Source organism: Durio zibethinus, chromosome 19, assembly GCF_047325235.1.
Source record: "Durio zibethinus cultivar Kanyao isolate XHJ-2024 chromosome 19, ASM4732523v1, whole genome shotgun sequence".
Classification (NCBI taxonomy): domain Eukaryota; kingdom Viridiplantae; phylum Streptophyta; class Magnoliopsida; order Malvales; family Malvaceae; genus Durio; species Durio zibethinus.
In genome coordinates, this window is record NC_143180.1 from 2,792,988 (window position 1) to 2,816,483 (window position 23,496).

General features: G+C 33.4%; 3 protein-coding genes across 15 annotated transcripts; 1 reads left to right on the forward strand and 2 right to left on the reverse strand.

The window, feature by feature from the left end:
* Window positions 1-204: 204 nt before the first annotated feature.
* LOC111309800 (THO complex subunit 4A-like) lies at window positions 205-3,335 on the forward strand. Its single transcript, XM_089748322.1, has 6 exons — window positions 205-683; window positions 987-1,128; window positions 2,136-2,144; window positions 2,412-2,461; window positions 2,546-2,730; window positions 3,080-3,335. Exons 2-6 carry the CDS (start codon window positions 990-992, stop codon window positions 3,264-3,266), a joined length of 570 nt encoding a protein of 189 aa, XP_089604448.1. The 5' UTR covers window positions 205-683; window positions 987-989; the 3' UTR covers window positions 3,267-3,335.
* Window positions 3,336-4,298: 963 nt separating this feature from the next.
* On the reverse strand, window positions 4,299-19,837 carry LOC111310226 (uncharacterized). 13 transcript variants are annotated; one of them, XM_022909460.2, is made up of 19 exons: window positions 19,369-19,837; window positions 17,896-17,975; window positions 16,642-16,692; window positions 15,812-16,342; window positions 15,380-15,637; window positions 13,488-13,553; window positions 12,938-13,117; window positions 12,259-12,310; window positions 11,884-12,168; window positions 11,609-11,719; window positions 10,367-10,558; window positions 9,605-9,880; window positions 8,618-9,241; window positions 6,719-7,224; window positions 6,561-6,621; window positions 6,349-6,417; window positions 5,379-5,779; window positions 5,159-5,260; window positions 4,299-4,841 (listed from the first exon to the last, which is right to left on the reverse strand). In XM_022909460.2, the coding sequence occupies exons 1-17, from the start codon at window positions 19,618-19,620 to the stop codon at window positions 5,705-5,707; spliced, it is 3,669 nt and encodes a 1,222-aa protein (XP_022765195.2). In that variant the 5' UTR covers window positions 19,621-19,837; the 3' UTR covers window positions 4,299-4,841; window positions 5,159-5,260; window positions 5,379-5,704. The 13 variants fall into 13 exon arrangements, with proteins under 13 accessions (XP_022765195.2, XP_022765194.2, XP_089604449.1 ...); XM_022909459.2 differs by having other exon boundaries at window positions 11,609-11,731; window positions 19,369-19,817; XM_089748323.1 differs by lacking the exon at window positions 16,642-16,692 and having other exon boundaries at window positions 11,609-11,731; window positions 19,369-19,817.
* Window positions 19,838-20,817: 980 nt separating this feature from the next.
* On the reverse strand, window positions 20,818-22,755 carry LOC111309801 (enoyl-CoA delta isomerase 1, peroxisomal-like). The gene is made up of 2 exons (XM_022908805.2): window positions 22,155-22,755; window positions 20,818-21,310 (listed from the first exon to the last, which is right to left on the reverse strand). Exons 1-2 carry the CDS (start codon window positions 22,598-22,600, stop codon window positions 21,022-21,024), a joined length of 735 nt encoding a protein of 244 aa, XP_022764540.2. The 5' UTR covers window positions 22,601-22,755; the 3' UTR covers window positions 20,818-21,021.
* Window positions 22,756-23,496: the final 741 nt, after the last annotated feature.

Sequence of the window (23,496 nt, forward strand, 5' to 3'; positions counted from 1 at the left end):
GCGCTCACATTTTTTTTAATCCAATTAAACTAGCAGAGAAGTTTATTACAAGGAAAATAAAATTAAAACAAAAATATCACATAAAATTTTTTTTGGTAAGAAAAAAAATCACATAATTTTCTCCCAAGTTTTGATCTTTTGAATTGTATTTTGTTAAAAACAAAATAAAATAAAAATAATATCACAGAATCATTTGGATCCAAACCTAAAATATCTTGTTCAAGCCCAACCCATATTGGGCCGAATCCATGTACCCAAAAGAGACTTATTGTTTAATCCAGTCCAATAGGCCCATTTTTTTGCAAAAGTGGGCCCAGCCCAAGGGCCCAATTTATTCCACGTGTCACCAAAATAAACATAGTGAACGAAATTTTCGTACCTCGGTAAAAACCTATTCACGTTTCCTCGCTCCCTGCAAAAATCTTCAGTCTCCGGCTTTCGGGTTTCGCCTTCAAAAACTGCAACAAACCCTAAACAGCATTTCCCAAAAACCCAGAACTTGAATTTTCTAAAATGTCCAGCTCACTGGACATGTCACTCGACGAAATAATCCGTAATAAAAGCAGACCCGAAGGGCATTCTCGTAATTTCAGACTCAAAACCTCGTCGCCCCGGTCCTGGCCCTGATCGTCGTGGCCCCACTATCGACCCGCTCCGAACCAACCCCGTATCCGGTTAGACCGGTAAATTCCTCTACTCCCAACCAAAAATAAAAATAAAAATACTGAGTTTATTAGTATGATTTTTTAAATAATAAAGAAGAAAATCAACTTTGTTAATTAATATATATATATATATATATATTTTATTGATGGAAATGTAATTTTTTTATTTGAATATTGGACTGTGTGGATATATATAAATATATAAATATATATAATCATTTAACTCGTTTATTTTATATTTTGTTACATGGAAATTTATTCAAACGGTTATTTTGTCTACGCGCTGACAAACGTGTGCGCATCACGCGCGTGTGAATGCAGCAAATGCAGGTACAATTACAGGTGCCATCATTGCAGGGACAGTTGGTTTCGAGTGGAGGTTCGGATGTGGAGGCGAAATTATATATATCCAACTTGGATTACAGTGTTTCTAATGAGGATATTAAGGTTGTTTTTCTTTTTTGCAAATTCTTTGTTTGCTAATTTATTTGTTGTTATAATTTTATTTATTTATTTGTTTCTTTAGCAAAGAAGAACGAACGAGTAATCCTGAATCGCGTTGTTTGTTAAAGAAAAATATGGATTGGTGAATTTCTCTGCTAGAAGAGTATGATTTAGGTGATAATTGGATGTGGAATGGATTAGTTGTTTAGGCAGGAGGAAATAAGAGAGGCTGATATATTGGTGGTGTAGAATTTGTAATGTGGGTGTTCTTGTACGTGATTGAATTATTTTTGACTACATGCCTAGTAGAGTGTAAGCATAGAAGCGTGTTTGTGATTAATGGTTTGTCAAGCTATTGTTACCCTGACAAATTTTTGTATTTGTGTCATGTAACACAATGGCAATTCATGTTAACACAGAAAATATGAAATTCATTTGTTTAGTTTTTATTAAATCCATATACGGTTTTTGCTAAAATTTTAAATTGTGTCACTTTTGTGTCTTTTTCCATCTATCTTTTTCATGTCGTATCATCATATCGTGTTTTGAATTATTAGGTCTTTTTGCTCCTTACTGTAATTTACATATATGAGCATTTGTTTATTTGCATTGAGAACATACCAATGTTTTTGTTTCACATGTAGTACTCTAGCTCTTCATTCTAACTCGCATTTAGTACTCTAGTTTTGGTGGAAGGAAAGGTGGACGGTTTATTTTGTGGAAGTTGGTTTCTAGTTATGATACTAATATTGCAGGTTGGTTGCGTGTGCTACCAAGTTGTCACAGTTTAGAATGGTAATGCAATGGGACAAAGTTATATGGCAGTTGAGATTGTTGAGATCATTATGATAATATGAATTTGAATTGATTGAAAATCTGTCAACAGCTACACATGCATATTTAGTGGAAGTATTGCTAGAAACTTCAATGCTCTTTTGAATGTGTTATGTATTCATTTTTTTCATCTTTCCTTTCAGTAATGTGATTCTGGCAGAAGGAAAGAGGAATGTTGAGCGGTCTTTTTAGCTGAAGTTGGTTTCTAGTTATGAGACTAATATTGCTGGCCGATTGTGTGTGTCAGCAATCTGTGGGAGTTTAGTATAGTAGAGCTGTGGGACTGAGGTATAAGGCAGTTGAGATTGCAAAGATAATCATGATCATATGAGTTTGAATTGAAATTCTGTTAAAAGCCTATCCATGAATATTTTAGTGGAAATATTGCTAGAAACTTCAATGCTCTTTTGAATATGTTGTATATTCATTTTTGTCTCTCCTTTCTCTAACGTACCTATCTTCGTGCAGCTCACTTGAAGAGGTACTCTATTAATTATGATAGGAGTGGAAGATCAAAGGTATCTACTCTTGTCCAAGTTTGAAGCCAATATGAAATGTTTTTTTTCTCTTCTGCTGCTGAAAATGTTCAGTATTTATTTTAGGGAACTACAGAAGTTGTCTTTTTCAGACAGACAGATGCTTTGGCAGCTATTAAGAGATACAACAATGTTCAACTTGATGGAAAACCAATGTCAATTGAGCTTGTGGGAGCAAATGTGGTTATGTCTACTCCTGTCACTCCAACCAAAACTGGCATTCTGAGAAAGCCAAATGTGGCCTCTAGAAGGTCTGAAATTTAAGGCTTTTCCCTAGTTATTCGCATCATTAGCATCCCAATCGCTTGCTTTCTATTCAAGTGTTCATGTAACTTGTTTCTGCTGCTTCAATGAAAATTCTGAATTTGCTTAATGATACCTTGAATATTATTTCTGTTTGATCCATGTGCTTTCACCTATACAACAATCCAGAAAGACGAGACGGACACCAAATGCTGGTTTTGTGGAAAATCGAAATATATTTATATTGGAAGTTTCACAAAGTTCATCTCAAATTAAACTAGCTTTCATATATTATTCTTAGTGCCTACTTCATACCTGGATGCTGTTTCATATATTAGTTTCTTTGCCTCCGGACAGGGATGAAGAAAGGGTTGATGGTAGGGGATGGATTCGAGGCGATGGTCATGGACCTAACAATGGTGCTGCTGGTCGCAGATTTGCAAGGGGACGTGGACGAGGAGGACATATTGGTAAGAAATTATCTGCAGAAGATCTTGATGCTGACTTGGATAAGTACCACTCAGAAGCTACACGAATTAAATGATGTCCTCTCCTCTCCTGCTATATGCATCTGAAATTACTTTTTTTTGTCTAGGTATATTGTCTAGTTTCTTTTTTTTTTTTTTTTTTGGGGGGGGGGGGGGGGGGGGGAGGGGAGGGGGAAGAAGGAAAGGTAGTGTTTAGGATAGAAATGATGTCACTGACATACTGAGCATTGTGTTTTGACTCTAATTGAACTCTCTGAATTTCACACCCCAGTTTTCTTGTGAAGGTTGAAGTGCATAATGTTGTATGTTCTCCTATATTTTTCTTTAATATCTTCTTCATTGATTTTGAGATTTTGCAGTCTCCAGTATAGTTTTGAGATTTTTCTCTCTGCATTTTCTTGTTGAACTTCACAAGAAAATTCAAAATTATGACTTAACATGATTTTTTTTTTCTCTTTCATACATCCAATTCCAAGTTTAGGGATACAAGACTTAATTATATCTCTAATTTGTGTTGATGTAATATTTTCTTGTTGAACTCGAAGGGCTCACTCTTGCAAAAGGCGATTAGGGCTTCATTTGTCAATCTCCTTTGGTTCAATGAAAAGTCTACCAAGAAATTCGAGAAAATATATAATTTGGAAACAAAATGTCAAACATGAGGGTAAAATGGGTAATAGAAAAATTAGAAGCTCTTGCAATCTTTCTTTTTTTTTCCTCATGTCAAACATGAGAAAGAATTTTGTGACAAATTTTGATCTCATTAACTCGATTCGGTGAGTTAACAAAATTTTGATCTCATGAACTAAATTTCATGAGTTATCATGTAATTTAATTAAAACCACAAAATCATAACTAATAATACATAAATTTATTATAAATATTTTAATAAAATGAATCTGATTTTTCATTAATAAATTTAATTTCAATTATGATTTTGTAGCTGAGATTAATCCACATCAAAATTCCTTGGGAACTCCATGGAACCGAATGGCACTTCAAACGGGTCATTGAACCATTCTTCAAAAGGAAATATACCATGAGAGATTAGGGTAAAAATTTTATACAAAAGATCCCATACAAAAGTATTATGGGATATAAAGCTTAATTTTTTATCATTGTATTAAGAAAAAAAAAAAAAGATGTAATTACACACGAGTCTGAAGCTAAGTAAAAAGGACATAATACAACTCTGAGAAGCACCAAAATTTGTTTTACTCAAAAAAAAAAAAAAAAAAAACTCAAACAAACCAAAAGCCAAATTCACATATTTACAAAGTCAAAATCATGTAATGAACACTGTAATGACTGAAAAAACCAAGCATATCAGGTTACACTTTAGAGATGCCCCTTAAAAACAGACATTTCCAAGGTGATACCCCTATTAATGGAATTGGAGAGCCTTGAAGGCCCTATCCATTGAAAATAAAGGATGCTTTGTTCTTATTGCCATCGAGGCAACGAATCTCTGAGTTAAAGTTTTTTTTTTTTATTACTAAAGATGGCCTTTAAAAAGTAGCCAACGCTAACTCGCCCTCATCATTTGTAAAAAAGGAAGGCCACGGGAAATCTAATTATGTACCTGGAGTTGCCCAGAAATTCTTCTGTATTTGTGTAAGGCACGAGAATAACTGTTTTGAAATGAAGAAATATTAGTACAAGCAATGATATGAGTAATGATGAAAGAAGAATTCTTAAACGTTGATAAGATGGATATTTTTGTTCAAACAATCTGCATGCGTAAAAAGTACATTACAAAAAGTTGATGAACAATTATATAACTAAGCCAAATTTAATGAGTGGGAAGGCGAGGAATTAATGGATGGACAAGAATGTGTTCATAATGATGGTGGGAAGAAGCTATCCAATCTGAATTTACAAAGATACAAATGAATGAATATACATGAAAAGGTGAAAATTCATATGACTTGAGTTTAGATAGGAGTACCTGAAGATATGTTCAAAGGCATGATATACACAATCCAGTCGCAGAACTGAAAAGGCAGATGAATCAATAGCTCCAGTCACTTCATTTTTATTCCTGGCATTCCTGCAAATTAAGGTCTCAAAATAAGCATCAACTTTTATGCTTCTAGGAAGTACTAAAAGTCCATTAAACGGTGTCTCAACTCGTAGATGGAAATATTAACAGACATTAAAAGTCTCACCTCTATTTCTACAGCAGATTTGGGAGCACATATTAGCAGTATTCAAAGAATTTACACTGTCACTCAAATATTTGGGAGCCAGGCTTGGAATCTCACACCGTTGGCCTAAATTCAATAATTTTGCGGCTCTGAACTAGTTACGACTTCAGACCATCTTATGGAGGCTCACAAAATCAGGCGTACATCAACAATGGACTCAAAGAATCAGGCCAAATGTTGCCAGGGTTGAGATATCATGAGCAAAGGAAAGTCATGTTAATGAACACTGCAGTGCGCCACTATGTATATTAAACTTTGCATAAAGGAATGATCAAATACAACCGAGCTCAAAGATCATTTGACAACTGAAATATCCCACGCATCTGAAGATATGGATTCTCAAGCAGCTTTTCGTTGTTACTCTGCAGTTTAGGCACACAAAACAAAGACTTCAGAAATTAAAAGCAACCCTATTAAATGACAACAAACGAAGAGTATGTAAATCCAATGCAGAAAAACAATAGATACTATAAAAAATTTAACCTTTTCTATCAGCATATCAAGAAATGGACACTAATAAGATGTTCAACAAGAAGCATATAAGCCAACCATATGACCATGTGTTAAGGTCATGTTAACTAACATAAATAAGTTACAGCAAAAACAATCCACTAAATGACTGAAACAGTGATTGGCTTACCCTGAAATAATCTACCCTTAACAAGGAAATCGATTCAAGTCAAACAGAATTTGGCACAAATATTGTTTCTTACATAAGGTTTAACCGTTTTCTTAAACTTTGAGGTGCAAAGTCAATTAGATAAGGAAAATGGGATGAAACTCTCTTTCAGCAGAAATGCCATTATAGGGAATTTCAGACCAAAATCACCTTCCCTATTTGTGTAGAGAATATTCATCAGTTGTTCTCATATGTATGTGCTTCATAATTGCAATAAAGTGCCTTCATACTGAACATTGAGGAGTCAATTACCTGTTGAGCTTTAAAAACAAGCTTTTGTAGCATGTGTTGGTACTTTTCTGGTTTTTCAGTCATCATTCTCTGCAAAGTTCCCATATTTGAATAGCTTAATGGAAAAGCATAACCACAAGTGGAAGGAAGGAAAACAGAAGTGGAACAGAAAGAACATAAAAAGAAGGGGGATAAAGAGAGAGACACACACACACCAAATAAAGCTTTCTTACCTTCAATAGAAAAGCTGAAGAGTAATATGCCACCCTAGAATCAGTATCATCCAAAAGTTCCCTGAAAGAAAGGGTAAAACAGAAAGTTTAAGTTTTGGCATGCCTGTAGGTAAGCTTCTTTTAAATTCGTTCTTCACAAGCAAAGAAATAGAGATCACCTGAAAAATTCTTCTCCACCAACTTCCTGAAAAGCTGTAGGATCTGCAGTACATTTACCAATTAGAAGCAAAAGAAGGGTAGCCCGAATATCAGAAGTAGCACCAGGAAGGTTCCCTCGTCCTTTGCTTCCAACAGCAACACCTAGTGCAATGTTGTCAGTTGCTGCACCTGCAAGTTGAATCAAAGGCCAATAAAACAAAGCAGCTGGAACACGTGCAACTAATTGCATTGGAGCAATGGCTTGTCCTCGAAGTAGTAGTGCAGCCATAGAAGCTGTCGCACGTATCAGAGGACTACTAACAGTGTAGCCTGATTTGCTATCAGTTTCCTCCATTAGTTCATCCCAGCGACAGCTTGCTTGTTGAGATACAAGCTCAGCATCACTAGTTTTTCTAATTCCATCTGTACGAGTAAAAACTTTAGTTTGCTGTATTCCTTGTCCAAATGGCATCACAGTTGAATGGGGAACTTTCAAGCACAACTGAGAGAATAGAATGTCGCACATCTGTTCAACAAAAAGAAAAGAATAGTGACTCTCTTACACATGTATTAAGTGCTAATGAGGAAATGGTGTACAAGACTTTCATACGCACAATGCATAAAACAATGGAGAAAAACTCAAAATCACAGATCCATATAATTTAGGCCAAAAACATTTTATTTTTTCTGTGAAATCTCCTATTTGTTTGGAAATATGAATAGATAAATCCATCTCACAGGAACCAAGCATCAAGTTTACCATAACAGTCATCTTATCCTTTTATTCTAGCCATCTATACTTCATTTCCTTCAAAACTCAAAAGAAGAGGCGTTTGCTCAAGTATTACAAGATACTGATGATAATAGCTACAAGACAACAGTCCAAAGAAACAAGAGAATGTCTATAATAAAATTGCCAAATAGATCCTTGCATGCTTCATAACAAACTCAAATAAGAAAAAAAAAAAAAAAATGAAGGCTTAATATCTCTACAGATTTTAGAAATGGCCCTATAGTCCTTGAAAGTATAGAGAGATTCTACATATAGGCTTTTTCCTTCACTAAATCCACTCTGACTGGTTAAAATATGAGACGACACATACTAGACTGAAAAGATCACTTTAGTTAGACAAGTGGATATAAGATCATGTCTCAGGCAAGGTGGTTAAAATAGGATCCTAATAGGATCTAAGCAAGTCTAAAGAATATTGATACCTAGATGCTATAGAAAGTGAAAATAACTAGAAAAGAGATGTTAAATATCAAAAAATTCCTATGGGACAAGCCAGAAACTTGAGTGATAGAAAACTAACATTTTTGCATATAGCCTTCTACTTAAGATACTTGTGGGGCACGCTAAATGGGAAATCCCTACTTAACAATTGAAAGAGGTAACATCTCCAAGAAAAATTTAAAAAAGAAACATCACATTAGAGCGTGACTTCCTATCAGTTAATTCAAGTTTTACTGTTCTTGTCCTTTCTTTTCTTACTTGTATTACGTAAAAACGATTTTTGAGTGACAGTCAGATCAAAATCATAAAATATTAACTAAGGTCACCTACAAGTAATTTAAAGAACTAGGAACTTGAAAATTATAATTGTTTAAAAGTAGCATGTACTATTTTAGCTTAAAATTAAGAAAAACAAAAAAGGGTTTCAAGGCTTAAACCAAATCACCCCTTGGTCCTTCAAGGATTCTATCACAGGAACTGAAAACAGAGCAAAGGATTAACAATTAGACTAGCCCATCAAGCAGGATTTGGTCAAAGATAAGCTAGAAAAGTGTATGAGGGGCATTTTACTCCAAGAAATATCCAAGAAGGGTCACATTATCTTCCTTTCATCAAATAAAATTTGATGATTTTAAATATCACTGACATTTTGAAAGATGGTTTGAAAGTTCTCCAAGCCATATACCTTTAAAATATTCATGCGGTCTGTTTCGTTTCTTTGAGCTACCAAGGACAAAGCACTACTCATGATATCTATCACTGCATTTGCTTTCTCAAGTCGGGCATCCTTACGATCAGGGCCAACATCACTGTTGCTTGAACATTGCATGTCACACTCGTCTAACAAAAATTTGCACCGAATGAGAAGCCTCTCCAGAACAAATAGAAAGCCCCACCTAATAATGTTGTTCTTTGACTTCAGAAGACCACAAATCAGCCAAATAGACAAAGGTACATCAGAAGGATCAGAGGAATCATGAACACCAGCATAAGAAATTTTATTCTGCAAGGTCTTCAAATTAGACCATATACTCCCATTCCTTGACTCCCTTATTTCAGCAATAAGCAGATCACCTAACCAGATAAATCCATTTTGGCGGTAAGAGATTCTATCTGAATGAAGTAGAGAATGTAAAATGGCCCAAGCAAGCTTTGCTTTCATTGCAACACCATTTTGCAGAGATGAATGCTCAATACTGTTGATGAACTTGTTGGATTTTGTTATCTGTTTTAGATGCAAGAACTCTTTGTCCAAATGAGTAAATGAACTTATTATCGTATCCAATTTCTCTGTAATATTTTCCAAAAGCTGCAAACGGAAACAAACAATAATTAGAAAGCAGATATTTATTTGCAATTCACACAGTTGAATATCACTTTAGCAAGCTTCTGTGAAATATAAGTAGAGATGAGGAGAGAAAAAGACGGATTTAACATGATAAAGCTAGAAAGAGTCTTCCTCCCACCCCTGATTCATTTTCAATCTCCATTAAAAAGCTGTACTTCCAGATATGAAATGAATCAAACTGGTGGAATCACATAAACAACCACACACATGACACACCAGATCACCAGCCTGCTTCTGATTTATCATCCCCACTCACCAAACATTACAAACAGACATGCTTTTGCCAACACAGGCAAAACCATAAATATATTCACGGGACATTACCTTATTTAATCGCTCACTGTTAGTGTATCTAGATAATGCAGCAGAAACTGATCTTCTCAAAAGCTCCCCGATGCCCTCCACCCCTAGCTTAACAGAAATATAAAAGGCTTCAGGTGCATCAGCCAAAGCGAGCAGTGTAGCAATAGGCTGAATCTCATCAGCACTATATTCAGAAACTCCAGTCGACATTGATGTTTCATTTATTTGATGCAAAACATAGTCGAAAAGCACCAAATACAGATGTTTTCTTTCTTCCCTTGAGGTTGACAGTGAATACTGCACCTCGTAATTGAAAAGAGAAAACATACAAGTTAAAAGGTTTCTCTACATGGATAAGTTTTTGAAAGCATTAAAATAACGAAAGGAAATAAAAAAAGATTAAGATTTTAAAAACTTTTGTATATATTTGAATTGACCACCATATTTTGTTAAGCATTGAAAACTCATAATGCAATTAGCCATTCAATAATCATAAATCTTTGGTCGAACAACTTCACAAAGATGCACATTACAAGCCATTATTTAGAACAGAACTAATTACCTAGTCACCCATTTCCAAAGGTTTGTTAAGCCATTGGAATACAATACTTATGTCATGGTATTAAATTTTGGATTGGGTCCATACGTTCTTTCATTCAGGAAAATTAATCCTTTAATAAAAATTAAAATTATCACCCCAACAGCAGCAGGAATGTTGCCTTACTGCAGAGAACCAAGTCAATCTTATTTCTAGGCATGCCCACATCAAACAAATTGGCATACCTCAATGAAGATAAAATCAATTCCTCCAATCAGGCCAACCTGGTCAATAAGAAAGCTTGCAGTACTCATGATGGCCGTAGTAGATTCATCAGGTACTTGATAAAACATGTTAGTTAGGATACAAATAAGCTTGCAATGAACAAGTTCAGCCCAGGAATTTGCCCGGCTAGTCTCTATAAGTGCCTTGACAACCTGAAGACAAACACATTTGAAGAGACCACAATTGACACTCAGATTTATTGCCACAATAATACTAAGTTCCAATAAACTAAGCTAAAACATTTAAACAAACAACCCTAATTAATTCATAAAATTTCCTCACGAGGAAATCCAATCAAATTTTAAGTCAGCTTTGATTGACAAGACTGCATGAGTATGGTTTTGAGAGAGACATTTTGGAGAGGTTGCAAATGCAAAAGACGTGAAAAGGGTTAATAAATTATTCCAGCATACTTAATTGTCTAAGGACACCGTGGGATTCTGTTTCCAATGAGGTGAGGTAAACCAAATACCCATCCCAATATTCCCACAAACTATAAGGCTAGAACTGAATCACATACCCAGCAAATTTTACCAACACATAATGCAGATGGTGCAGAATGCAAAAGAAAAGTGAAAATTAGGGTCAATAAATTCTTTCAACATATTCAATTTCCAACAATACATGAGATTCTCCTTCCGGTGAGGCATACCAAATACCCATCCCAATATTCTCAGAACCTATATGGCTACAACTGAATGATATATCTAGCAAATCCTACCGGCCTTTAGTTTTGCAATCCCTTTATTAGTACCGTAAAGAAAAAATTGCTCGATGCATTATCTAGCATAATTCAGAGGAATTGTAATGCTAAGATTACATTTTGCATAGATTAGCTTCAGTAAATAATTCTTCCAAAGCAAAGTTTGAACTTTCCTGTAAGGTATTGGGCACTGCTTAAGCATGCCTCAGAAATTTTAACATGGTAGATGCAATAGTGCTATGTTATCAATTGGGAGACCAATAAGTCTACTGGGGTGTTTCATTTTTTCATTTAGATGTTTAAGGTGGATGCTGCCACTTTTACAGGACAAGTAATGTCAAATATTAAACACATACATGCACACACAGAAGTGAAACTTCCAAATTTTCACCTAGACCAAATTTCCTCCACACACAAACAAACAAAGCACTCTAATTGGTTAAATCAAGGTGAAAAATAATTCCAGGAACTGGTAGCTAGGAAGGGAAAACTGACTCACCCTAATGTCAAGTCCTTTTAATCGATTTCTTGAGATTTTGCCTCTATCACAGACAAAATACAGTAAACAGCTTAGGGCAGAAGCCCAGACAGACTCTTCCTTCTCCTCAGTCTGCAACAAGTACTAACAGCATGAGACCATAAAGAATATTAAGGACAAATGTAATAGCATGGTAGCAGTAAAAATGAAAAAAAAAAAAAAAAAAGACAAGCATGGATGTTCATAAAATCAAAGCAGCCAACATGCACAAGCTTCAGTTAAAATACTGGCTGTACCTGAACAAGAAGAAGAAGTATCTCGTATAAAATGTTTAAAATCCAAGACTCAAATTTATCAATGGCTGAGGAGGTGCCCAACTTCTTGGCAGAATCTAATTTCCTTATCCCTTGTGTGGTAAGCTGGTCTTCACCATTTAAAAGTAATTCTTGAGAATATTCTTCTTCAATTGCAGAATTATCATCAATTATCATTGGTTCCAACAAGTGAGCATGGACTGCAAGGTTTAGAATTAAATCAAAAGCACGCACCCTACAGGCCGTTCTTGGAGAACTAAGCATCTCCTGTAAGAAAGTTCATAAAAAAGTAAGAATTAAAAGATGCTTTCACAATGCTTAAATAATAAAGAACTGAAAATGTAATTGATGCAAAACCTCAAGCATAGACAGAGTGAGAGGAGCAGCAGTTCCAGAATCCAAGACATACCTGCAAAACAGAATTTTCAGCAACTCCCTCCATACCAATGGTCATCAGATGATGTGAACTTTAAAAGAAGAAAACAAGCAAAGGGAGAAAATGAAACAAAATCAATCATATGATCCTGTGCAGCAACAACTATATTGGAAATTCCTGATCAAACCCCTGGTAATGTTTATGAATAACTCAAGCTTGTAATGGGTAAGATTTCCATCCATGATGTGAAAATTCAAAGTATGCCCACAACATGATCAAGGGGATGTTGATTTCAGATAAGTAAAAAGGATATATAAATTGTTTTTCAGATAACTTATTGTTAAATAGCAAGGAATTAGTAAACTATTCCAAGTGCATCGTAAGACTGTGAATTTAGGATTGCAGGATAGAAAAGAAGAAAGTTTTTCACCTTCGACACAAGGATGTTTTTGACATAACTTATGCACCTCAGGCTACAGATAAAAGCAGCATATCAACCAACCAGGTCTCATATGCATAAGTTAACTGGATGCTATCATTATTATAGAATGAATAATGAGTCCCATAAGCAGAGAGAGGGAGAGAAAGTGAGAAGGTTAAGTGCATGGTGTAAAATAAAGGAGGAAAAAGGTCCAAGAAAATAAGAAAACAGAAACATACATGTCAATAACCAGCTTAATAAGGACGCTAACAGCCACATCCATTGATGGCTTTCTGCTGTTATTACTTAATCTAGAAGATACCGTCATGGTATTAGCATTTGTCGAAGATGTCTCAGAGCAGACAGCAGCAATAACCTCGCATACCTCAGCAGGATTTAATCGCAGAGGTTGTTGTTCACTGATGCACACAAATATATTTGATGAGAGAAAAAAAAAACATAGACACAAACTCGACCACTTTGCCACCTATCAATATTTGTGAATGAAACTGCACTTCAGAACAAGAAGCTATGTGCAACAGAAGCAGGATACACCCAGCCACAGATAATGATGCAATAGAACAATTATATAAATCAAAGTCAGTGGCTGTTAGTCAGTGCTTCATATTTAACTCAACAATATGAATGTCCTTAAATTATACATGGAATATTTGTTAACAACAGGGAAAAAAGAGAAGGTACCCTATTTAATCCCAAAACTATTAAGCTAGCATGCTAACAAATTACAAAAGCAATATACCATCAACTAAAGGATGTCAAATTGCACACCTGTAATGACGATACTGGAAAAGTCGCTTGGCACGTGGGCGGAATGTGCTTGGTGGAGAATCATCCCTACAGAAAAATCAAATGCAAGACTCGAAATGTAATCATACAACTGTATTCAAAATTAAGGTGTAAAATACACATAACTAATTTTGTCTTAAATTCAACAGTTTTTTATCTTACTAATATGCCACCACAAAAGCAGCTTCGTTTTTAGAATAGTCAGATTCTTAAGTCATAGTTCAAAGACTTGATATTAACAAAACATTGTGAAATATGAATTAAAAAGTCCTTGCTTTCATTATGTAGACTTTCATTTTGAACTGTATGTGCAATTAAATTAGCAGTCTAAAAAGCATATCATTGTTACATGAATCATTCCAATGTCTGTAGAACATTAGAGATATGAAGTAATATCTGCAAGAAGAGATGGAATGGGCCCTAGGCAGGTTCAGCTAGGTCTAATACCTGCCAACAAAACTGAAATTTAACAATTTCTTACAAACATTTGAAATTATATTAATATTACAATATATTCAAATAAAAAAGCATTATTTATATGATATAACAGATTTCACAGCCACACTTGGCTTCGAGAGCAGGCAGCATGACCAATGGGCAGGTCTATAACTAAAGACGATATAAGTATCACAAACAAGACTTAAGATTTTAAAATGGTATAAAACTCAACCTTAAAGCATATTTAAGGCAATAAACACAGGTAAGGCCCTAAGGCCATGCATCAAAGGTTTAAAGGGCTCACCAAAGTGCACATCTAATGCCTTACATGAAAACTGCAACAAGCTTACTTTTTTCATATCAGGCAGTTTTCATCTGCCATAAGAATGACTAGTAATATATTTATGGTAGCCCAACAGATCCCTTGGATATTGACAACTGCTTTAGGTATTGACAATTTCTGAATAACATGTGCAGTTTTGATTCCATAAAATTCATATGATGATATATCTTCTGTGCACCTATCCATACTCCGTAGAACTTGCAATGAATACAATTTTGTATCTTTTCCATAGTTCTTAACTGATTCAATACTGCATTTTCTTTATAATTCATTTCTGACCCTCATATTCCTATTCAGAATTAGAATGTGAAGACAATACCTTTAAATTGGTCCAAGCAAATTATAGTAGACATCATAACAGATAGATGCAACTTGTTTCAAGATCTAAAACTCACAGGTTATGTTCATCTCTGTTTTTTCATAAAGAACCCAGGAAAGACACATATGTGGCAGCCCATGGTGGGAACAAGTACAATGGTATCAACTTCCAAATAGAAGAAAAATTAAAGCAAAGAATGAGTGTACCCATATTGAACAATCATAAGCAACATTAAATTTTAGTATGAAACAACTTCTAGAAGTGAACCATACTAACATATATCTCTCTAATAGGATGAGTTAAATTCTTTTAAATCTAGAGTATGGCTGACATCAGACTGGTTGTATGTAGTATGGCACCAATAAACCAAACATACAGAGGTCATCCCTAGTTTCAATGTCCCAGACTATCCAACTTAACCAAATTGACAAACTCCATTAAAATCAGTCATAATAAAGTTAGGTACAGAAAAACGTTTAATCAACAAGCTGGACCTCGAAGCTATCGGACTCAAGTTTAACTTGAAAACCCAGGGTATCTTGAAATCACTGCCCTAGAGCTACCAGTCCACCACGTTTACCAGCCATCAAAATGCAAATCTCATATGTTTGACACAGTTTGTGAGAATAACAAATAGAAAGGATCCAGATGCAATACATGAGAATAACAAATAGAAAGGATCCACATGCAATACATAGTGTGAATAATATAATGGTAAGTGAGACTAAAGATAAAGTCATCAAAGCAATAATCTGAGAGACGTGGAGAACATACCAAATTTGACGAGGTCCTCCTTTACTGCGTTTCAAAGCTGTTATTGCTCTCAAGTGAGAACGAGCAGAAGCAGAATTGGCAATTGTGGTGACTGATGAGGGCTGTAAGAGTTGATCAAGATAAGGCATATCAGCAGTGCCAAAATATTTCCAGGGCTGGCCCTTCATTTTAGCTTCCATGTCTCCTACAAGTAAAGCAGCAGCTCCTACTTCTAAGAAATTACGTGTTCTCATGTCTTGAACAGTCACTGATCGATCACTGTTTTTTGAACATAGAACTTTCCGAGTGTTAAATTCATTTTAGAAGCAAAGGAACACATTGTAGAACAGTATTAATAGCCAAAAAAAGAAAAACTTAGAAGGGGAGAAAATAAGTCAATATTACCAACATGACCTATTTCAACACTTGATAGGTATAAGCAAAATCAATTACCTTTCAGAAAACATTAATGATGAATGATGATCCCCAAGCCAGCGCCATTTCAAAGCATCATGTGCGATATATTCAGGATTCTCTATACCATCAGCTTCCTCAATGCTTGACAAGTTTGAAACAGATAAAGTTGTAGCATCTTTCTTCTCAGAAGATTCTCCAACATTCACAGGCCCTAGCTGGGAATTGAAGGATCTACTCAACAAAGATGACAACGTAGGAAGCGACTGTCTTGATGCCAAGGTCGCTCCAAAAAAAGCTGCCGGTTGGAATGACCGCTTTGGAATATGTTTTGCCAATAGGGATCTCACATAATTCAATGACTTTACAAGTGCCATAGAAGCGAAACTAGATACAGGCAATGAAGGTGAAGCACTTGCAGATGAAGTTGATGCTGTTGATGAACCAGATTGTTGATTTAATGATCGGGACCAAGGTGACAATCTTCGATTTGGACTAATGTCACATTCAACAATTAAGTTAACACAAAACCGGTCTATTTGCAGCAATGTCTCCTCACTGGGCTTATATCTGCAGTAAATAGAACAAACAATGAAATCCTAAAAACAAAAGAAAAATATGAAATAGAACCTATAAATCTTGGAACCTATGGTCTTGATAGATCTTTCCAGTTAGTCTGAAACTGGGTAGAAACCATAGCATGTACTATATTTACAAATTGCCTATAACAGTAACCTAATTTTGTGCACACTTGGTAGATGACAATTCTCGTACACGTATCACATTCTAAAACCAACAGTCAAACATTTTCCTATTCTACATATAGTAAAAACTAGTAAAAACACAAATTTACAGCACAAACAAAATACCTTAAAAGGAATCGCTTCAAGAGTGCCACACACCTTCCCACTACAGCTGGGCTGGCACAAATTATAGCCACATTAGCAGCAAAGAAAAATAGTATAAACACTGTTCCAAAAGTAATGCTGAAATTAAAATGAAAAAATTAAGTAAATTGTGCATGACAAGCAATAATAATCAAATCATTAATTAACTGTAAAACAATTATGAGCCTGAGAAGAATGAATTATAAAAATAGTGTATCATTTCTTCTTTCTTTGCAATATTATATTCCAATCAATTGTTGAAGTATTATTGAAATAAACAGTATATTCTTCTGTGGTCATTTCTATGAAATTTCCAGATACTTGATCCAAACATAACTTATGCGTGTTACTAGAAGAAGTTACACAAGACTTGTTTTCAGCTAAGACTTGTTGCATTAATTTGGTGTCAACGCACTGTATCATATGGATTAAGCATTATAAGCTTTTAACACATCAACAAATTTTCTTTTCAGCCTCCTACTGGCGCAAACTATTTAAGTTACCACCACACTCATTTATCAGCAACAGGGTTTACCTCTAAATCACTTAAAATCAACATCTCCAATCTATTTACCAACAAAACGTGTCAACAACCGCATCTCTTTCTTGACTCTTTGTCGCTATAGAAGTATGTTAGTCAAAGTTATAACCAATCATCTATCTCTCCTACTATTGTTAATGAAAATCAAGCAACCCACTAGAATGAAAAAAAAAAAAAAAGAGGGAACCTTCCCACCTAGCTTCCCTCCTTTCATTCCTCTCCTATGTACATACAGTCAACTTATTTGTTGAAAAGGCATATACAAATAGAAAGATGGTCCACACCCAGGTTGGAAACTCACTATCAACAATGGTGCATGATGATGTATTGATGTAATACCTTGTATATACTGATCTCATTATCTTTCGAGCAAATGTTTACCAAGGAGATTGGTATTCAATTTCCATTTTTCTTCTAAACATATGGATTCAGTGCCATGAATAAGAGTGCCACTTATATCATGTCACATTAGTAAGAAGAGCTTTCTAGAGAGCCAACATTACTCATGCCTGCTGCCCTAGCCTAATTACTAAAACATCCATAATTTTACATAAAACAATAGATTAGATGTAGGATAAAAATGATAATGGCACTAAATTGTGATGCTTTAGCAAAGCAGTTGATGGAATGGGGATCAATTAGAATGACTAATGACATAAAAGATAACAGAAGCTGTTAATAGAAAATAAAATTACCTGCGTTCTCTTTCTGCAATTGTATGCTCTAAAATAACAATATAAGCCTGGTCAGTAGTTGAAGGTGCTGCCAGATAGTCCTGTCATTGTTAAATATAAAACATTCTGATATTATAACTTTCAAATACCAACTTCACAGGTAAGGTAAAAAGGAAGGTCTAATACTAAGAAAATCTCAAAAAAAGTAATCTACAAATATAAGACATTAAGATACTATAAGATTCAAATATAAATTCCACAGGTGAAGCAAAAGGAAGGTCTAATACTAAAATATACATTCTTTAAAAGGAAAAACCTCAAACAAATGTACTTTCAATTCTAAACATTTGAGGTGCTGCAAGAAGAAAAGTTATATGGGGAACTGAGATTTGCTTCACCAGCAGCCTTATGTTTTAATGATATCGAGCTGATTCAAGTTGGACTAAAAGAACAAAGCAACTTCAAGGTTACACTTGGATCCCCAAAAGAGAAAGAAGACATAACAAAGGAAAAGTTTACCATTGATTGAATACAAGATTTTGGAATTTCCTTTCCTGTCTCTATGTATGGCAAATGAACTCTCGGATCATAATGAATTCAGCTTAGTTTTGATCAAGCAACAAAAGCTAGCAATTAAGTTAGAAAATACAGAAATATAAAAGATTCTAATTCATTTCAATTCCTAATTAATTAAAGTAACCTGTAAGTAAAGCAACACTAGATTAAAAAGCTATTGCTCAGCCAAAAATTGTCAAAACTTTTCTCATTATAATAAATTCAAGCCCAATAAGTAGTTCAGGGCCAAATGCTACTTGGCTGGTTAATGTTTGAAATATAATAAAAAACAGCAAATCTAGAAATCTTACAAGGATAATACAGAAACAATCAAAGCATTGTTAAAATGAAGAAAAACACATTAGATACTTCATTACAGAAAACCAGGAAAAGCAACATTAGCAAGTCATTCACTTAAGTTGTATTTTGTTGTTTCTTTTACTACTTGCTTTTCGCTTTCCCGAAACAAACCACAAATTACTAGAGAACTAAAATTTCAAAACTAACTTTTGCAAATAACAAAATGCACACTTTTACTTTACACCATAATTTACATTTTAGTCATTTGGTCATTTTCACTTTTAGTCAAATATGATTTGCCTTTTTACTCTTTGCTTTGGCCAAGTCAATAACTTTCCAGGAAATAACAATGACGTGGAGCTACAAAGTAAATCATACAACTTTCACTAATTTACACTAAACCATATTTCTCTACCTTCTGCCAATAAATCAAATTTCCTAAAATTTAAATTTCAATAGCATTTCCATCTATTTAAATTTTTTTGAAAAAAATAATTCAATTAATTCTATTATAGTTTTTCAATAATAATTAACAGCATAAAAAGCCTAATTATATTGAAAACAGAAATACACAGTAAAAAGTCAAGATCTAATAATAAAACAATAAAAAAAAAGTTAAATCCAACAAAAATTACGAACCCGAAGCGTCCTCGAAGCTTCAGTTAAAACCAAAGAAGGACTCCCATGGTGATACGAGCTAACTCCTCCAGTCACCGCCGAAGGAGACGAAGAAGAAGACGACGAGGACGAGAGACAATCCGCCACCGCCCGACGCAACGGCTCGGGTGGCTTCTTAAGCGACGAAGATCTAAGCCTGGACACTCCACTGGCCGTGCCTAACTGAAGCCTCGAACTTCCCGGGCTCCGACCTGGACTGAACGTTGTTGTCATCGGAATTTTGGTTGCACTGAATCTACGCACAACCGCCTGTAATCTTATCTCCAATTAAAAAAAAAAGTTTTTTTATTAAATTTTTTAGCAATGAAGCTTTTTTTTTTTTTCTTGATTCAATTTTTTGGGGGTTAATTTCTACATTTGAACAGAGAGAGAGAGAGAGAGAGACAAATGTGGAAGTGAGGATTAGCTGTAAGTATAAGCGTGGATTTATGGGGTGTGTTATTAGCTGGCAACCGCTATTTTTATTTCCCCTTTTTTATTTTTTTATGATTAAAATAATAAATGCTTGGCTCAAGTTAGGGAAAATTAATTATCGTGTTAAAACTAATTGAAAATGAAAGGGGGGAAAGTAATTTGTTAATAGAATTATGGGTATTTTGGTCTTTCTATTTCCTTTTTTGAGTAGGAACTCACGTAGTAAAAATTAAATTGTGTTTTTTTTCCCTAATAATAGTAAAAATTAAGGTTTTTCTTTCATCCAATGCATGAAGGAATAATTACACATACCTTACATATAAAAAATAATTACCTTGACCTTGACCTTTACCTTTCTATTAAAACAAAATACTTGCCTTTAACATTCTAATTTTTTATTATTATTGTTTTCATAAAATGGATTTTTTTAATATATGATAACAAACTTTTTTGAAATTTTTTAATATAAAAATTTTGACAAAAACAACATATGTTATATGTTATTATGTAGTTCAACTCTCAAATTATTTTTTCTTTTACTTTTTTATCAGTCAAACATAAACATTATTATTTTCATCTCCTAAATCATACTTCTCTCTTTCTAAAATTGAAATTTAAAATTTTAATTTTCAAAATATTTTTTTTTCTTACCAAATAAAATCGGATTTAAGTTAAGTTTAAAATAAAAAATTTGTTTGTGACCTTTTAACATTTGATAGTTACTTTGAATTTCGATTATTTTAGAATTGAGTTAATTTAAATCTTATAAATAGATAAACTCTCTCAATATTTATTTTTTTTATTTATAAAATTTAAAATTAAGATCTTACTTAAAAAAAATTGAATTTTTAAACCATTCAGACTAACAAGTTCGTTAAAAATTTACATTGATTAACATTATACATACTTGTTATAATCCGCCTTAATTTTACTATTTTATTTTAATAAAAAAAATAAAAAACAGTAAGATATATAATGATTAAAACATAAGAAAGATAAATAACTTCAAGTATATTTTTATTTTTACTTATTTCATTACATAGTTTGGAAAATTGAAGGGAGAAAAAAAAATTAAAACTTCAAATCTCTTTCATTTTTTGAAGAGGTAATAATCACTAAGCTAAACTTAAATTATTATGAGTACTTTCTTTTTTTTTTCCTTTTTCTAATATATTTTTTTCTAACCACATTGCAACCATGCTACATTTTGGATGATGCAATTGCAACTTTTTTCACATCGTCTGTAGTTTCATCAGCTCCAAGCTTATCTAAAATCTCTTTATAAAGCTCCTTTCTATTTTCACTGTAAACTTCTCCATTCCATCCCTTTTTAACTAACTTTTCTCCTAACTCAACCGCACCTTTCACCGTCTCCGCCGCAGAATCATACGCCGCGTCGATGATCCCCCTCGTTACTGCTTGCTTTGCCGTCAACTTCTTCGCTACCAGCACCACCTCTCGTTTTACCGTGGCATCGCGAATCTTGCAACTAATAATAATTAAAGATATATGATCAATAATTCAAAAGTACGCAAATATGCTAACCTTCTGTTATTATTATAAAAGATTATTTCATATATTATTTTAATTAAATCTATTTAACAATCAAGTTATTATCCAATTCGAATTTAATTGAAATATAGACATAAATTTTAGATATCCAATTAGGCAGCATCGATTCGGCTTAATATAGGGATAAATCTAATTCCAACTAAATTAAAATATTACATTTTTTTAGAGTATATTTTTAAAAAATAAAAATTTAATATAATAAAACATCATAATTTTTTAACTATGCTTATAGGATTTAAACTTTCACCAACAATAAATCGAATAGTATCCATTATCATAATTATCAAAGCTCCAACGATCAGTATGAAATTAACACATTTTTAATCCATATTTGGATTTTTTTTTTTATTTAATAGAAGCCAGATTAACGTTAATAGTAGAGTTAAGAGTTTCAACCTTGCTTATTAACCAAAAAAAATCCTTCCATTATGAGCATATATAATATAATAATTACGTATTTAATATATTTATAAAGTTATTAAATAGTAGTAAATTTTAATTTTATAAATATAAGATTGATATAAAATTTTAAATATGTCGAATAAAAGAATAAAAAATTAAAATTTTGACTAAATTTTACTTACATGAGTAAAAGGATTAAATTGATAATAATAATAATACTCATAGTACTTATTTTGTATTTACTTCCTAACTTTAAGATTAAAAATATATAATAATTTTATTTTGAAAATAAAAAAGGAAGAAAAATTTGTAGGAGATATCCAAAAAAAAGGTCAAAAAAATTTTATGAGAAGAATTACCTTATAACGGCCTTGAGCCAAGCCAGAATCTTCAGTCCGATATTCATTTCACTCATATACAAAAACCCTCGATCGTTTCTCATAACAATATAATCATGGCTAAGAGCCAAGATGAATCCGCCCGCGCAGGCGTGGCCGTTGACGGCGGCGATGGTAGGCATAGGAAAGGAGATTAGGTCAGCGACGAGAGCTCGGAGATTGGAAGACATTATACGGATCTTGTCTGGTGAAGAGCCTGCCCAGGCGAGATCATAGCCATTGGAGAAGAACTTGCCGTGAGCGGTAGTGATGAGAACGGAGCCGGAGTGAGAGGTTGAGTCGGATCGGATTCGATTCAGTGCTGACCGGATTGCATCGATTCGTGTCGGGTTTAGACGGTGATCGTCTTCGCCGGTCAAAGTTAAAATGAACAGGTTACCTCGCTTCTCTAACGTGCACATCTCCATTTTTTTCGAGAGTTTTTTTTAAAAAAAAAAAAAAGAAAGAATTTGAGAAACTTGTAAAAGGATTAAATGTTAAAACTTTAAGTACAGAAAAATTATAAAAAGAGCTCAATCGCTCTTGTTTGTTTGAACTTTTTTTTGTTTTTTTCTTTTATTGAACACTAGTCAATGTAATTATTTTCATTTTATTTTTTGAAAATGATATTTGAAATTAAGAATACTTGACATTTCGTAATCAAGATTTTAATAAATTTTAAAAATAAAATTTTGGAATAATAAGATTAAGATATTTATTTAGATAAAATTAATAAAATTATTATTTTATATATTATCAGTAAAACTTTTGGATTCTATAAATAAAAAAAAAATTAAAGCAAACAAAATCAAATATTTATTTTATTTCAAAAGAATTATTTAGATATTAGATTTGATTTTTTAAAATTTTTTGTTTATTAACAGAAATAAAATTACAAAGTGAGAAAGGAATTCATTTGGGATTCAAACAATTTGGGTTGAATCGTTTCGAGCTTGAACTAATTTCAATTAATTTTAAATTTTAGGTGAAACGTAACAATTTAGCAAGATTTCTTGTTCAAATTCAATTTTTTGTTTCATCAAATGCATGCTCTTACGATGTTTGCATGCTCAACTAAATGATTTTTTTTAAGTTAATGCCAAAATACATTTAATGTATCATAACTAAATGATTCTTTGAAGTTAATGTCAAAATATATTTAATATTTCTAAATTTTAAGTTGAAAAAAAAAATTGTTTTAAACTTCATGACCTAAAGATTAAGAAGGTTTAAGAAGATACGTAAGATGAGGTTCGAACCTGATCCACAAGATATAAAACAAATTACTACTAATATGAAGAAACTATAACACAGTGAAAAAATC

Bases quoted from the DNA above. Each gene is read 5' to 3' on its own strand.
- LOC111309800 (XM_089748322.1), top strand. From the start codon at position 990: ATGCAGGTACAATTACAGGTGCCATCATTGCAGGGACAGTTGGTTTCG. The intron at 2,462-2,545 runs GTATCTACTCTT...TATTTATTTTAG, and splicing joins ATAGGAGTGGAAGATCAAAG to GGAACTACAGAAGTTGTCTT. The intron at 2,731-3,079 runs GTCTGAAATTTA...GCCTCCGGACAG, and splicing joins CCAAATGTGGCCTCTAGAAG to GGATGAAGAAAGGGTTGATG.
- LOC111310226 (XM_022909459.2), bottom strand. From the start codon at position 19,620: ATGACAACAACGTTCAGTCCAGGTCGGAGCCCGGGAAGTTCGAGGCTT. The intron at 10,559-11,608 runs GTGAGTCAGTTT...GTTTGTCTTCAG, and splicing joins TAAAAGGACTTGACATTAGG to GTTGTCAAGGCACTTATAGA. The intron at 9,242-9,604 runs GTAATGTCCCGT...TTCCGTTTGCAG, and splicing joins ACAGTGAGCGATTAAATAAG to CTTTTGGAAAATATTACAGA.
- LOC111309801 (XM_022908805.2), bottom strand. From the start codon at position 22,600: ATGGAGATGTGCACGTTAGAGAAGCGAGGTAACCTGTTCATTTTAACT. The intron at 21,311-22,154 runs GTAATTCTTCTC...AATTATTATTAG, and splicing joins TGGCTCAAGGCCGTTATAAG to TTGCAAGATTCGCGATGCCA.